At 41.0% G+C, this 11,270-nt stretch overlaps 1 protein-coding gene across 7 annotated transcripts in view; it reads right to left on the bottom strand.

Annotated features, from left to right (window-relative positions):
• Window positions 1-28: 28 nt before the first annotated feature.
• Window positions 29-11,270, bottom strand: part of dip2a (DIP2 acetate--CoA ligase A) — a 91,040-nt gene continuing 79,798 nt past the window's right edge. For 3 of the 7 annotated variants that reach the window (XM_085250348.1, XM_085250351.1, XM_085250354.1), the window contains 16 exons: window positions 11,103-11,212; window positions 9,016-9,096; window positions 8,508-8,625; window positions 8,281-8,402; window positions 7,975-8,086; window positions 7,781-7,890; window positions 6,795-6,925; window positions 6,512-6,680; window positions 5,959-6,129; window positions 5,069-5,098; window positions 3,872-3,933; window positions 3,660-3,717; window positions 3,476-3,550; window positions 2,427-2,601; window positions 2,180-2,303; window positions 29-2,026 (listed from right to left, as the gene is read on the bottom strand). In XM_085250348.1, coding sequence (XP_085106474.1) covers window positions 1,774-2,026; window positions 2,180-2,303; window positions 2,427-2,601; window positions 3,476-3,550; window positions 3,660-3,717; window positions 3,872-3,933; window positions 5,069-5,098; window positions 5,959-6,129; window positions 6,512-6,680; window positions 6,795-6,925; window positions 7,781-7,890; window positions 7,975-8,086; window positions 8,281-8,402; window positions 8,508-8,625; window positions 9,016-9,096; window positions 11,103-11,212 — 1,901 coding nt within the window. In that variant the 3' untranslated portion in view covers window positions 29-1,773. The remainder of the gene's footprint in view (window positions 2,027-2,179; window positions 2,304-2,426; window positions 2,602-3,475; window positions 3,551-3,659; window positions 3,718-3,871; window positions 3,934-5,068; window positions 5,099-5,958; window positions 6,130-6,511; window positions 6,681-6,794; window positions 6,926-7,780; window positions 7,891-7,974; window positions 8,087-8,280; window positions 8,403-8,507; window positions 8,626-9,015; window positions 9,097-11,102; window positions 11,213-11,270) is intronic. The other 4 variants (XM_085250350.1, XM_085250352.1, XM_085250349.1 and 1 more) reach the window with 3 other exon arrangements.

The following is an 11,270-nucleotide window of genomic DNA, read 5'->3' as shown; positions in this document are numbered from 1 at the left end:
ACGTTCAGTAACCAATGAAGAGAAAGGCTTCAAGTTAAAAGAACTTTTTTTATTCATTATGAAATCATGTTATGAAAATAATGACAACTAACCATATATCAGACAAATGCATCTTTCCATATGTTAACAACGTTTTGCTGTAAAGGCTGTGACATCTCCGCCGTCACCAGAGCATAACTGTGTTCTGTTTGTGCTTGGCGTGTACTTCACCTCATCCTGCTGTTGTTTCATACCATAAAAATGTCTACAAGGCTTTTCACGTCTCCTTCCAGTGTTTCCACATGAAAATCCTTTGCAAATAACCTTCTGTTTGTAAGGGAGAAGTTCACATATATACCAGATTTAGTCTTTGTGTTCTGCTTCCTGTTGTCTAATCCTTCAATCAATAATTTACACAAAATCTGTACATACTTACAGCAGGCTGATGCCGGTTTCTGAAGGGTTGTGCACATAGAAAAAAGAAGCAAGAAAGTTGACGTGATACGATGGGAGGTCAGGGTGTTATGAGCATATTAGACACTTGCCTTAATGACAAATGTAACCCAACAACTTTCAGTCACTCAAAATGAGTCTGACATTCTGCAACAAAAGCCACACCCACTTCTTCCAGTCTTTTGCTATAAAACACACACTCGACACAGCTGACAGGGACGCACATTAAAATATTTATGGAATGAATGAGTGTGTGTTTGTAATGGCTGATGTTAGGATCAAGTATATTTATCTTAGCCAAAAAGATGCAAACCTTTGGGTACGATAAGAGCGAAATTTGCTATTTCTAACCTCCATCTGCATATTTACCCCCCCCCATATCCAACAGCTGATAAACTCCAGCTGGGCCTGGAACAGACGTCTGAAAAAAATACTTAAGGCTTTTATCGTTTAGCACGTTATTCTTCGACTGATCGGCACTTACTGTATGCAGTCATTCATCTTTCACATCACTCATATTGCATTTTTGTTCACATAAAACTCTGTTACACATTTCAGAATTAGAAAACGATGAGACTGAGTTACCACAGCATTATGTGGAAGCTACTGGCACTACAAACTAAAGCACAAATGAGCGAAAAAGAAAATAACACGAACTGCTCCTCCTTCTCCTCGGACGCCGCTGCTGTGTGCTTCTTTATTGTTGCGATAACTTGATCTGTACTGAGCTGCAGAATAAAAATCTGGGGTTCATTTCAGGGTGCAGCTGCTCCTACAGGTGTAGCGGCAAATCCCGTGAAAAGCATTGGACCAGTAATGGTGCAGGAGGCTGAACATGAAACGTGTCGGAGGTCATTCGAGTCAGGGTTTGGGTACTGGCATCAGTTCTCTTCTATGGCACAAGTGTTTGGCAAACACAGTTAACATTCAACATTTTTGAGATTGACAAAATAAATTATGTCAATGGCACACCGCTGTATCATACCGTAACCACCTGCTCTGCCGCTCTCAGGTGTCCTGGGTTTAGATGAGGTTTTGTCATACATACAAAACTCACTTCAATAACACAAGAATGCCCTTTAAAAAGTTATTTGCTGAGACCAGAAATTGAGAGAAACAGGCTTGAGGTTTGTGTCCAAGTTTTGCATCCATGTTTCTTTCACATTTTTCCTGCACGAGTAGAAAAAAAAAAAGCGGGCAGATCGCTTTTGCACAACCGAAGCCATCCAGAGATCGAGCCTGCAACTGCTACAAGCCCCTGTAGATGCTTGTCCTGCTGTCTCCTGTAGTGTCATAAAGCCACATAGGGTAGTGGGGGTCAACCTTGCCACAATTAGCTCCTCACATGTTGTAAGCCACATATATGGGATCCAGCTGGTCAGCCAGGAATCCATCTCTGAGGTGCATGCGTTGTTTCTCCCCTCTGGAGTTGATGGGGATGACGCCGGGGTCTACCACCACCACCACCCCTACGATGAGGTAGTGCTCCTCCAGGACCACATTGGTGACCAGGGCCACCAGGTCGAGGGCCTCCTGCTCAGATCCCTCCAGTTCTACAACCACCACGAGCAGGTTGGTCCATGTGAACACCGCACTGGAGAGAGGAGGAGGAGGATGGTGGATGAAAGTAAATACAGAGAAGTCATGTAGAATTCATATTTCTTCGTCATTTTTAAAATTGATCAAGTAAATAAATCTCTGTTGTCATATTGACAACTAGCGACTAAAGGTGTTGTAGGTTTCTCACCATTCAGCTATGCTCTTGTGAGAACGGATAACAGAGGTCTCGATGTCAATTGGGTGATACCTCATCCCCCTCAGCTCCAGAGTCTCATCAAGAGAGCCCACCACATAGAGGGCGTCGTGACGCTCTGAGACACACAAACACCCACAGTCAGACTGTTCAGTTTACGTTTTGATACTAGAAAATACTTAAATTAGCTTTCCGTGGAAAGATTGCAGACTTTAAGTTAGACTAAGCATTGGTCACTCACCTCCACTGGCATCGGTCAGCTCAGTGCGCCGCAGGAAGCCCAGGTAGCCGGTCCTTGCCCAGACTGTCTGAGTGTCTCCGAAGCTCAGCTTGGTGTTGAAGTGGTCAGCATGCAGCGCCTCCTCCCCATAAACTGTGTAGTATCCTGTGGCATTGTGGGGACTGCTCACCCAGATCTGATACACATATTAGTTACAATTGGTGACTGTTACATTCAAATAAGGGAGAAGCTGAAAGAACCCTGCAAACTTGTTCCAAAAAAACCAAGAGCCAAGTAAATTAATCACATTAACATTGAACTGCTGTTCAGCCTAAAAGGTCACTTTGTGTAGCTTTTACACAAATTTCAGCAAGATGTTTTAAAAAGCAGCACTGATATGTACTGTGGCTCAGGGGGTTGGGAATCGCATCTGTAACCGGAAGGTCGCCCGTTCGATCCCTGGGCTCTCTGTCCTGGTCGTTGTGTCCCTGGGCAAGACACTTTACCCTACTTGCCTACTGGTGTTGGCCAGAGGGGCCGATGGCGCGATATGGCAGCCTCGCTTCTGTCAGTCTGCCCCAGGGCAGCTGTGGCTACAACTGTAGCTTGCCTCCACCAGTGTGTGAATGTGAGAGTGAATGAATAATGGTATTGTAAAGCGCTTTGGGTGCCTTGAAAAGCGCTATATAAAATCCAATCCATTATTATTATTATTATTATTATTATTATTATTTGCTTCTACTGTGCTGAATGAATTCTGCTGCTAAAAACAAAAAAACAAAACACCTTAACTCTAAGATGTTTTTAGGTTATTGCAGAAAGCGACTGTAACCTGCTTTAAAGGGGACTGAATAATAAGTGGTTTTTCTTATTGTCTAGAGGTTGCCTTAGAGAGTGGATGGACTGAGGGACTTCACCGAGGTCTAGTATAAGATAAATATGGATTCTTTTAAACTGTGAATCATCCAAATCCAAATCTGGAGATGGAAACAAGCACGACAGGTTCCCTTTAAGCACACAAAAGAGTGACTGACTGACTGACAGCTCTGCTCTCTTAAAAACCAACTCACCTCTCCTAGATGGGAGTCTCCCAAGGGTCCTTTAGTCTCCGTGTTTGCAATGATGACTTTTACTCCAGGGAGGATCTACAGCAGCAGACAGCCAGGACTCAAATTAACAAAAAAAGCCCTGGAAGCAGCAGCGTTACACACTATGTTGCTGTGTTTCAGTTCTTAGTTTTAAATTAGGCCGTACCTTTCCAGACTCCATCAGTGGCAGGCTGTGCGGTGACCCTCTCTCAACCAGGCGAACCCTGAAAAGACAAAGTGAGCAACGTCATATCCACTGTTTTTGTAAATATGACACGTAAATAAAAGAAAGAAAAAAACTTTGAGTACTAATTAGTTCAAAGTCGGGTCATGTTTTAAATGCATGTATATGAATGCATACTGTCACAGTGTTCCCACCTATCGTGCCGTAGTGCTCTCATGTCCACATAAACTGTGGTTGGATCTGGTCCAGCTGTACCCTGGGGAAAAAAGAAAGAAACAAGCAGATCCAGATATGAGCCAATAACCTATGTGCTACAGCTGTGGCATTAACGCTGCATGTTGCTTAAGTGGAGTGGGGTTTGGAAGCTGATTATGAAACTACTGCTGACAAAGCAAGGGGCAGCCAGAAGCCAACCAGCCAGGCTGCGATAGTTAGGACTCTGGCAAAACCTGGGCCATGTAAACACAAATACCTCCATCACCTGCTCTGTGGGAAAACCTGGAACATTTATTTAAATTCTAAATAATAATGCTTATAAAAAATGACTCAACAAAGTCTAAACATCATTTGTTTTGATTAAAAATCAAAGTACTTCAGTGCAGCTGAATTCTAAGTGATTCATTTTTCAAGTGCTGATTACAGCTGTCAGATATAGATCCCTTTGTGTGGGATTTGTCATCATTACTGCTGTGAGACTGGTCACAACAAGTTATGTTTTCCATCACTCGCTTTGCCAGTCTACAGCCAGAGCACAAGCCAGCAATGAGTCGCTGCACCGAGGTCTGTGAGTCACAGCCAAACACAGAAAGCAGGATTCAGTTTACTAAGCAGAGCACGTCTACCTGAACGACCACCTGTCAGTAACATAAAGGTTCCTCAGAACATACATAAGTAATTCATTAGTCTATATACTGAAAACAAGATAAAAACAAAATATGGTAAATTTTAAATATGTTCAAAAAGCTGAAAAACATTTATATATCCTAAAAACTGAATAAAAAGACACACAAACAATTATGCCCTGTTAGTTTGTATAATATTGTGGATTGAAGTATGAAAGTACGACATAAACTCTACTGATTATACCCTAATTTACTGAGTCGCAGCAGAGTTCATGCAGCCAGCTCATTGTATTATGTGTGGATCATGTATCTAAACCTGCTGTAGAGCAATGATCAGGAGCCAGCTGATAGAAGCAGGACTCGGCTGAAATAAATAGCGATACAGAAGCTGAAGCTCGTCGGGAAGAGGAAAAAAAACGAGCTAAGTGCTGAAAAAAATAGTGAACTGTGGCTAAGCATGACAAAACTTCATGCAAAATAAATGACAAACGTGAACACACAGAAACAGACCAAGCAGCAGAGCAAACAGCCACTCTTATCACACAGTACCTGCTCAGCCAGTTTCCCTAACCTGTTGGGCTGACAGGACAGGGCAGGACAGATAAATAAAGAGATATATGTGTATGTATTCAGATACGTGGGCAACTCTCATACACACTCAGACACACACATAAATCATCAGGGACTGAAAAAAATAAATAAAACTATAAAACAAAAGAACAAGACCAAAAACTGACAAAAGTCAAAGTCAAAACACGACTTATTTCACAGTTTTTATAAACTGGAACTAAATGTAAGATGAACCATTGCACTTTCTAAACTCTTCCTTAACATGCAGTGAGCTGGTAAATCAAGGTCTTGTATTTCACGCTTTAATTATCTAATAAAATAGTTTTATTTAATAAAAAGTTTTAAATGCCCCATTTTTTCCAGTTAAAGTGTTTTGGCTTGTGTTTCAGGGTGTGTACAGAGCTGCACTGCAGGAGCTAGAAAAAATAACCAGCCAGTTAAATAAACGAGGAAATGAAATCCATCGGTTAGAGATAAAATAAACAAAGCTGTCTGCAGAGACAAAAAACAACTGGACTGCGTAGCAGTTTTCTAATCGAATCTTAATTTTTGATGGATTTATGATGAATTCTAATTAACTTTTTCAGTTTCTTTACATCGATACATCAATAATTACATCTTGTTGTCTTTTATTCTTCTCAGCTAATGCAAGCATCCACAAACTTTCCAAGTTCAACATCACTAACATTCATGCTTTTATGAAGTGCTGTCAAACCGACACCGCACAAGAATTTCATTAACATCTTTGCCATGAATCTTTGCCCAGATTCATGGCCTGCTTTGGCTCTAAAACACTGACATTCATTCATTCTGAACTTTTCCCAGCCCTCCCCCTTTCGCTTCTAATTTTCCTTGACCAGTGGGCCTACCTGCAAACAGATCGCTACGTTCACCCTGCAGCCGAAGGTGGTGCTCACAGCTCTCGGTGAAAGCCCCAGGTCTTTGAAGATCTTCGAGAAGGACTGAGTGAGGGCTATGCGGGGCCTTTCCTCTGCTACCACCATGCAGGTACGCACACAGGACAGGTTCACATTTCTCAGCTGGATATGGGGGAAAAGAAGATCAGCATCAGCAAAACCTACGAACTTGAGAGTGATAAGATTATTTTGGTCTTTGCAGAAAAAAGGAGAAAAATCGTTTCTGTGTTCTAATATTAATAATTATTTTCATTAGGCATCTATTAGACCACAGACAGACCAGTCTTAAGTGCTGCAGACAGTAATCAGCAGGCAGACACGGAGCAGTGAAGTGCTTCACCATTGAGTACCCTAACTTTGTCTTGATAATTATGGTGCTGTTGCAACAGCACCGCAGGGAAAAGGACTATTTGAAGAGAATCACTTCAATTTTGTGCAAGAAAAACGCTGTGGTTTGTTGTTTCCCCGCAGTGACACTGTTCAACAGCTGAAGAGACAAACTGACCCGCAGTGCTTCTGTCTGTGAACCCAGTCCTTTGGTGCACATCTCCATGACTGAGTACGAGCAGAACGTGACGCGCACTTTGTACTGGCTGACGGCTGCAAGCCACAGAGATGCGTTGCTCTCCAACTCCAGCGGTGGAACCAGGATCGACTGATGGCCCGAGTACACACTGAAACAAGAAGATGCAGGCGAGAGAGTAAACAGGAATCCACAGAAAGAAAAGATAATAATCTGTGTCCAGATTTTCAAATGTTACTGGTGGTCGTTTGTTGAGAGCCCCTACCTGCACAGGCACCAGAGAGCAAAGCCCAGGCCGCAGTACGGGTCCAGACAGATGGCGATCTGCCGGGATGGGTAGAGCTCACACTGCAGCTTAATGGAGCGACACAAGGCACTGGTGGCAGCATGAGACATCTAGAAGAGACAATATGATATAAAAAAAGAAAAGACTGGGCGCTGCAGTAACATTCAGGGATTCATTACTTCACAGCAGACTAAGAACCTTTTAAGCCTTTACTGTTGTCCCATAAAATCAATCATAACTCCAGAACGTGCTGAAGTTCACCCAGTCAAACATGCCGTTTGTTCCTCTTTTTAATTAGACTTGCAAATCTGTCAAATAGGACTTCATAGTTTTTTTTTTGTAGTTCATTTCATTTATAGGCAAGTATCTGAATCCAGTTTTTCCAAATTAAGTGTGAACAAGAGGTACAGCTAATGTTAAAATGTCCTGCGACCTGACACTGAATGCAAGAAAAGTGCTTAAAATCAAGGACTTCAAACCTTATTTTCTTTATATACCCTTCAAAAGATCAAATGTTTTTTATTGCCTCTTGAGTAGATTGTTGTAGTTAGTTACATGTCTGATAGGTACTAACATCCTGGGAAAAGGGGTTTTAAAGGGGGAAATTAGTCTCCTGATATATATGTCTAAAGATAAGCATTTGCCACCTTTTCTGATAATGATACACTTGATATCTGTTTGTAACAGGATTAATTGTAAAATCTTATTCATGAGTGCCTTAATGGGCTAGCCTCAGATTATCCCCATCACTCTCACGTGGTGGTCGTCTCAGGTCATTTGCTTAGGTCACTGGACCAACAGCTCTTCGTAGTCCCAAGATCCCACCTAGAACTTCATAAGCGTTTTCAGTTCCAGCTCTGGAACATCCTACCCCTCCATTTCAGGGTGTGCATTAACAGGAACAAAAAGAGGCAATATGATGGCAACATGTGAATCTACTGAACCAGACAGTTCCTTCAACATACTTTGACCCCTGCCAGGATGCCTGTCGTGGACACACTGAAGTCCAGGTAAGCCAGCATCTCTGGGGTTGGGGGCTTGTACATCTGGGGGCTCTTCTTCCTGGGGAGATCATCTGTAGGATGAAGAACAAGCGAATTAGGAGAACGTTCACTGCAGAAATTGATATTAAGCATTTGAGTGTGTGTACATAAATTACCAGTGTCCAGCACGGTGGGCCAGCTCTTGATGTCCACAGCAGCAGCAGCTTCTTTGGATTTCAGCAGCTTCGTTATTGCTTGGGTTGTCAGGATGCACACTGACTTGCTGACCTTTACCACAGATAGTAGAATCTAACTACATATGTTGTGTTGCTGTTCACACTGTTTTCTATTAGACAGTAAAGCGTCGCTAACAGAGCACAGATACATCTGAAGATCACTGACTTTAATGTATTTTTTAATGCATACAATCCACATTGACTGCCATAAGCACTTGATGTGTCCCCAAACAGCCTCTGTGTTACCTCAACGATCATTTTGACGGTGGGCAGAGTGGTGGCCAGGTTCTGTGGATGCGGCGGTCTGACGGTGACCGGCACACAGCCAGCGTACAGGCAGCCGTAGAAAGTGGCAATCAGGTCAATTCCTGCACATAATGTTTGTTTATATATTTTTTTTCTCTTAAACCCAATGGAGTGAGGATGTTTTAAAAGGCCAAGAAGCACAGGGCAGCAGATGTTTGTTTTTTTACCTGGCGGATAGACAAGTGCTACGTGGTCTCCAGTGTTCAGGCGTCCCATCAGAGCTGCTGCCACTCGCTCTGCTCGCTTGTGCAGCTGCAGACAGGAAGCTGAGCTGGACACTGTGCCCTGACGAGAAAGCACAAGAGTAACATATATCTGCACCGTTCTCTTTATTTAATTCACCATTATCAAGATTTATCAGTCCACAAATGTCTAACAAGCTAACTTTGCATTACAACTTTTTTTCTTTCCTCTTATGAAAACTTGAGTTGCAGGAGTTTTGCATCACTTTAATGAAGTATCTTTATTCATGACTCACTTAATTTAACTGAATCAGGGTAACAGATAAACCTGAGACAACAATCTTTTTTTGTAAAAAGGTTTTAAACTGAATTTCAAGGAAATTTACTGTAATAACACATCAGTGTTACTACCTTCAAAACCACATTCTATTTAGAGATCTTTCTATCGATCGTATTTGATCTTTCTTAAGTCAAACCCCAGTACAGACAATACCTTAGCATTGAGAACCAGAAACAGAGGATGGTCTGGAGTGGCCTGAGCTCTCCACTGTAGCACATCCTGAATGTAGAGGAACTAAAGGAAGAAAACACAAAATTAACTACAAAGATATCAAAGTGTCACACAGAAATAGGAGTTAACCTGTGGAATAGTTATGACAGTGATTTAAAAAGGTGTAGTTCATTTTCCTTGTTTAAAAACATGTTTAAAAATAGAGTAATAGAAAAATATAGAAATCAAGAATGAAAAGAGCAAAAAGGAGAAAAAAAACAACAACCTCTTGATTCTTTTGCTTTGATGTAGTTACTTATCTAAGGTGGAAAGTTTTTTTTTTTCTTTGTTTTTTTTTTTTTTCTTTGTTTGTTTGTTTGGTTTTTGCTTTGTTTTATTATTTTCTTCAAGCCCTGTGTACAGGAGCTGCATACAAAAAGATATTTTGTGAAAAGGGTTGGCGTAATAAGCAAATGCTTCAGCCAATACCTTTTGATTAGCCTTGTCTCATGCTTTCTTTCTTTATGGTAGATTTTTGTTCTGTTTTCACTGTTTGTTTGTTTTTGTTTTTTGGTTTTTTTTCACTGTTTTCACTGAGATTTGAATTTGAATGTTAATCAATAAATCAATAAATCAAAAAATATCTTGTCTCACTTAATAAATGGTGTTAAATATTGTTGCATAATGGGACAAGGCTGTTTTTGCACATGAATAAGAAACATTTAAGGGGTAGAGCACATGTGCAGATGATGATCAAAAGGCAAAAAGGTGTAATGCATGATGGGAAAACAATCTGAGTTATGTGATGCCTGTGTTTTTTGCAGAAGGGAAGGCCATCTCTCAGTTGCATGTACACTCAAAAAAATAATTCATTGGATGAAGGTAATTTTATCTTGCCACTTATATTCCATCTAAACAAATCATGTTATATTAATCCATCTTGGTTGTGTTGTGTCAACACGATATATGTGTGTAGGTTTAACATAATATTAACATTAACATTCAATTAATTTGACTTTTGTTCAATCAACATGTTTGCACCACGTTAGTCTAATTAAATTTATTTAAATTCATCTTATATTGTTTAAACACTTTGGCACATCAAAAGTCAGTCTTGTCACATGAACTAGTAAAATATTTGTTTCTTACACCAATGATAATCTTGTTGAATGAATGAAATGTAACTTATGTCTGTAGTACATGTTGTATTCATATTACATAATGTTCAACAAAAAAATTTGTTTTACAGCAACTTCCAATCCACCCATCTTCTTATCTTTATCTGGGCTGTGGAAGTGATAGGGTAACAGGAGCAGGGTACAGACTGGACAGGTCACTAGTCTATCATACAGAGACAAACAACCATTTGCACTTCAACACATTTGGGTAATTTAGAATAACCAGCTACCCTTACAACTGCATGACTTTTAACTGTAGAGGAAACCAGAATACGCAGAGAGAACCCACTGCAAACTTTGCCACATTGTGGATTTGAACCCAGGATCTTCTTGCTCTGAGGCAACAGCACGAACCACCATGGCATTAATCTGTCAATACAGTCTTAACAAAAGTAGGAAAGCTATGCTTGATGATGCTTTATGTTGTTGTCCTTGACAAGTTAAACCATAAGAAATAGTAACAGCATACACGTGATGTGGTTGTCTGCCTCTTGTAACCCCAGTGATTTTCCTGTGGTTTGACATCTAATGTGATCTTCTGAATTTAGCGAGTCGACTCAAAAAAATGAAATTGGGTGGTTGTTACATGCACAAGATCCAGACTTGTAATTTGAACTAAATAATTCCATGTTTCTATGGTGAACGTAATTAAATCATGTAGCATCTGCATGAAATTCAGCAACTTAATTTGTTCTTGTTGAGATGACATCATACAATCTAGTAAGAGTGGCTGGATCCAGGCAACTCGTCTTTGTAACATCCGTGCTGTTCAATTTCCTGACTGAGGTTGTCCAACCAACTGAAGAGCACATAAATCTAGACTCAGATTTCTCCCTCAGGTGTGGATCCTTACCTGTGTCTGCAGTGTGTGAGAAGAGGTGTGGCATGGATGAAATGAGGATGACTATCTACCTTACGTGCCTGGTCATTGTCCTCCAGCTGTCCCAAGTCTCTCCCGCAGGCTTGTGCTATCCTCTTGCCTGCCACCAGGTTGCCCACTATCATAGAAGCAGGACCAACCTCTGTCCAGCACAACCAAAGCATCATCATCATACATCTCAGTGAAGTTAGCACCAAAAA

This window comes from Mchenga conophoros, linkage group LG16 (assembly GCF_057382185.1).
Source record: "Mchenga conophoros isolate Kocher_MC1m ecotype Shallow Benthic linkage group LG16, M_conophoros_male_GT1.1, whole genome shotgun sequence".
In the NCBI taxonomy this organism is placed as follows: Eukaryota; Metazoa; Chordata; class Actinopteri; order Cichliformes; family Cichlidae; genus Mchenga; species Mchenga conophoros.
Note: the sequence above shows the minus strand (reverse complement) of the source record. Positions and strands in the feature narration are given on the sequence as shown.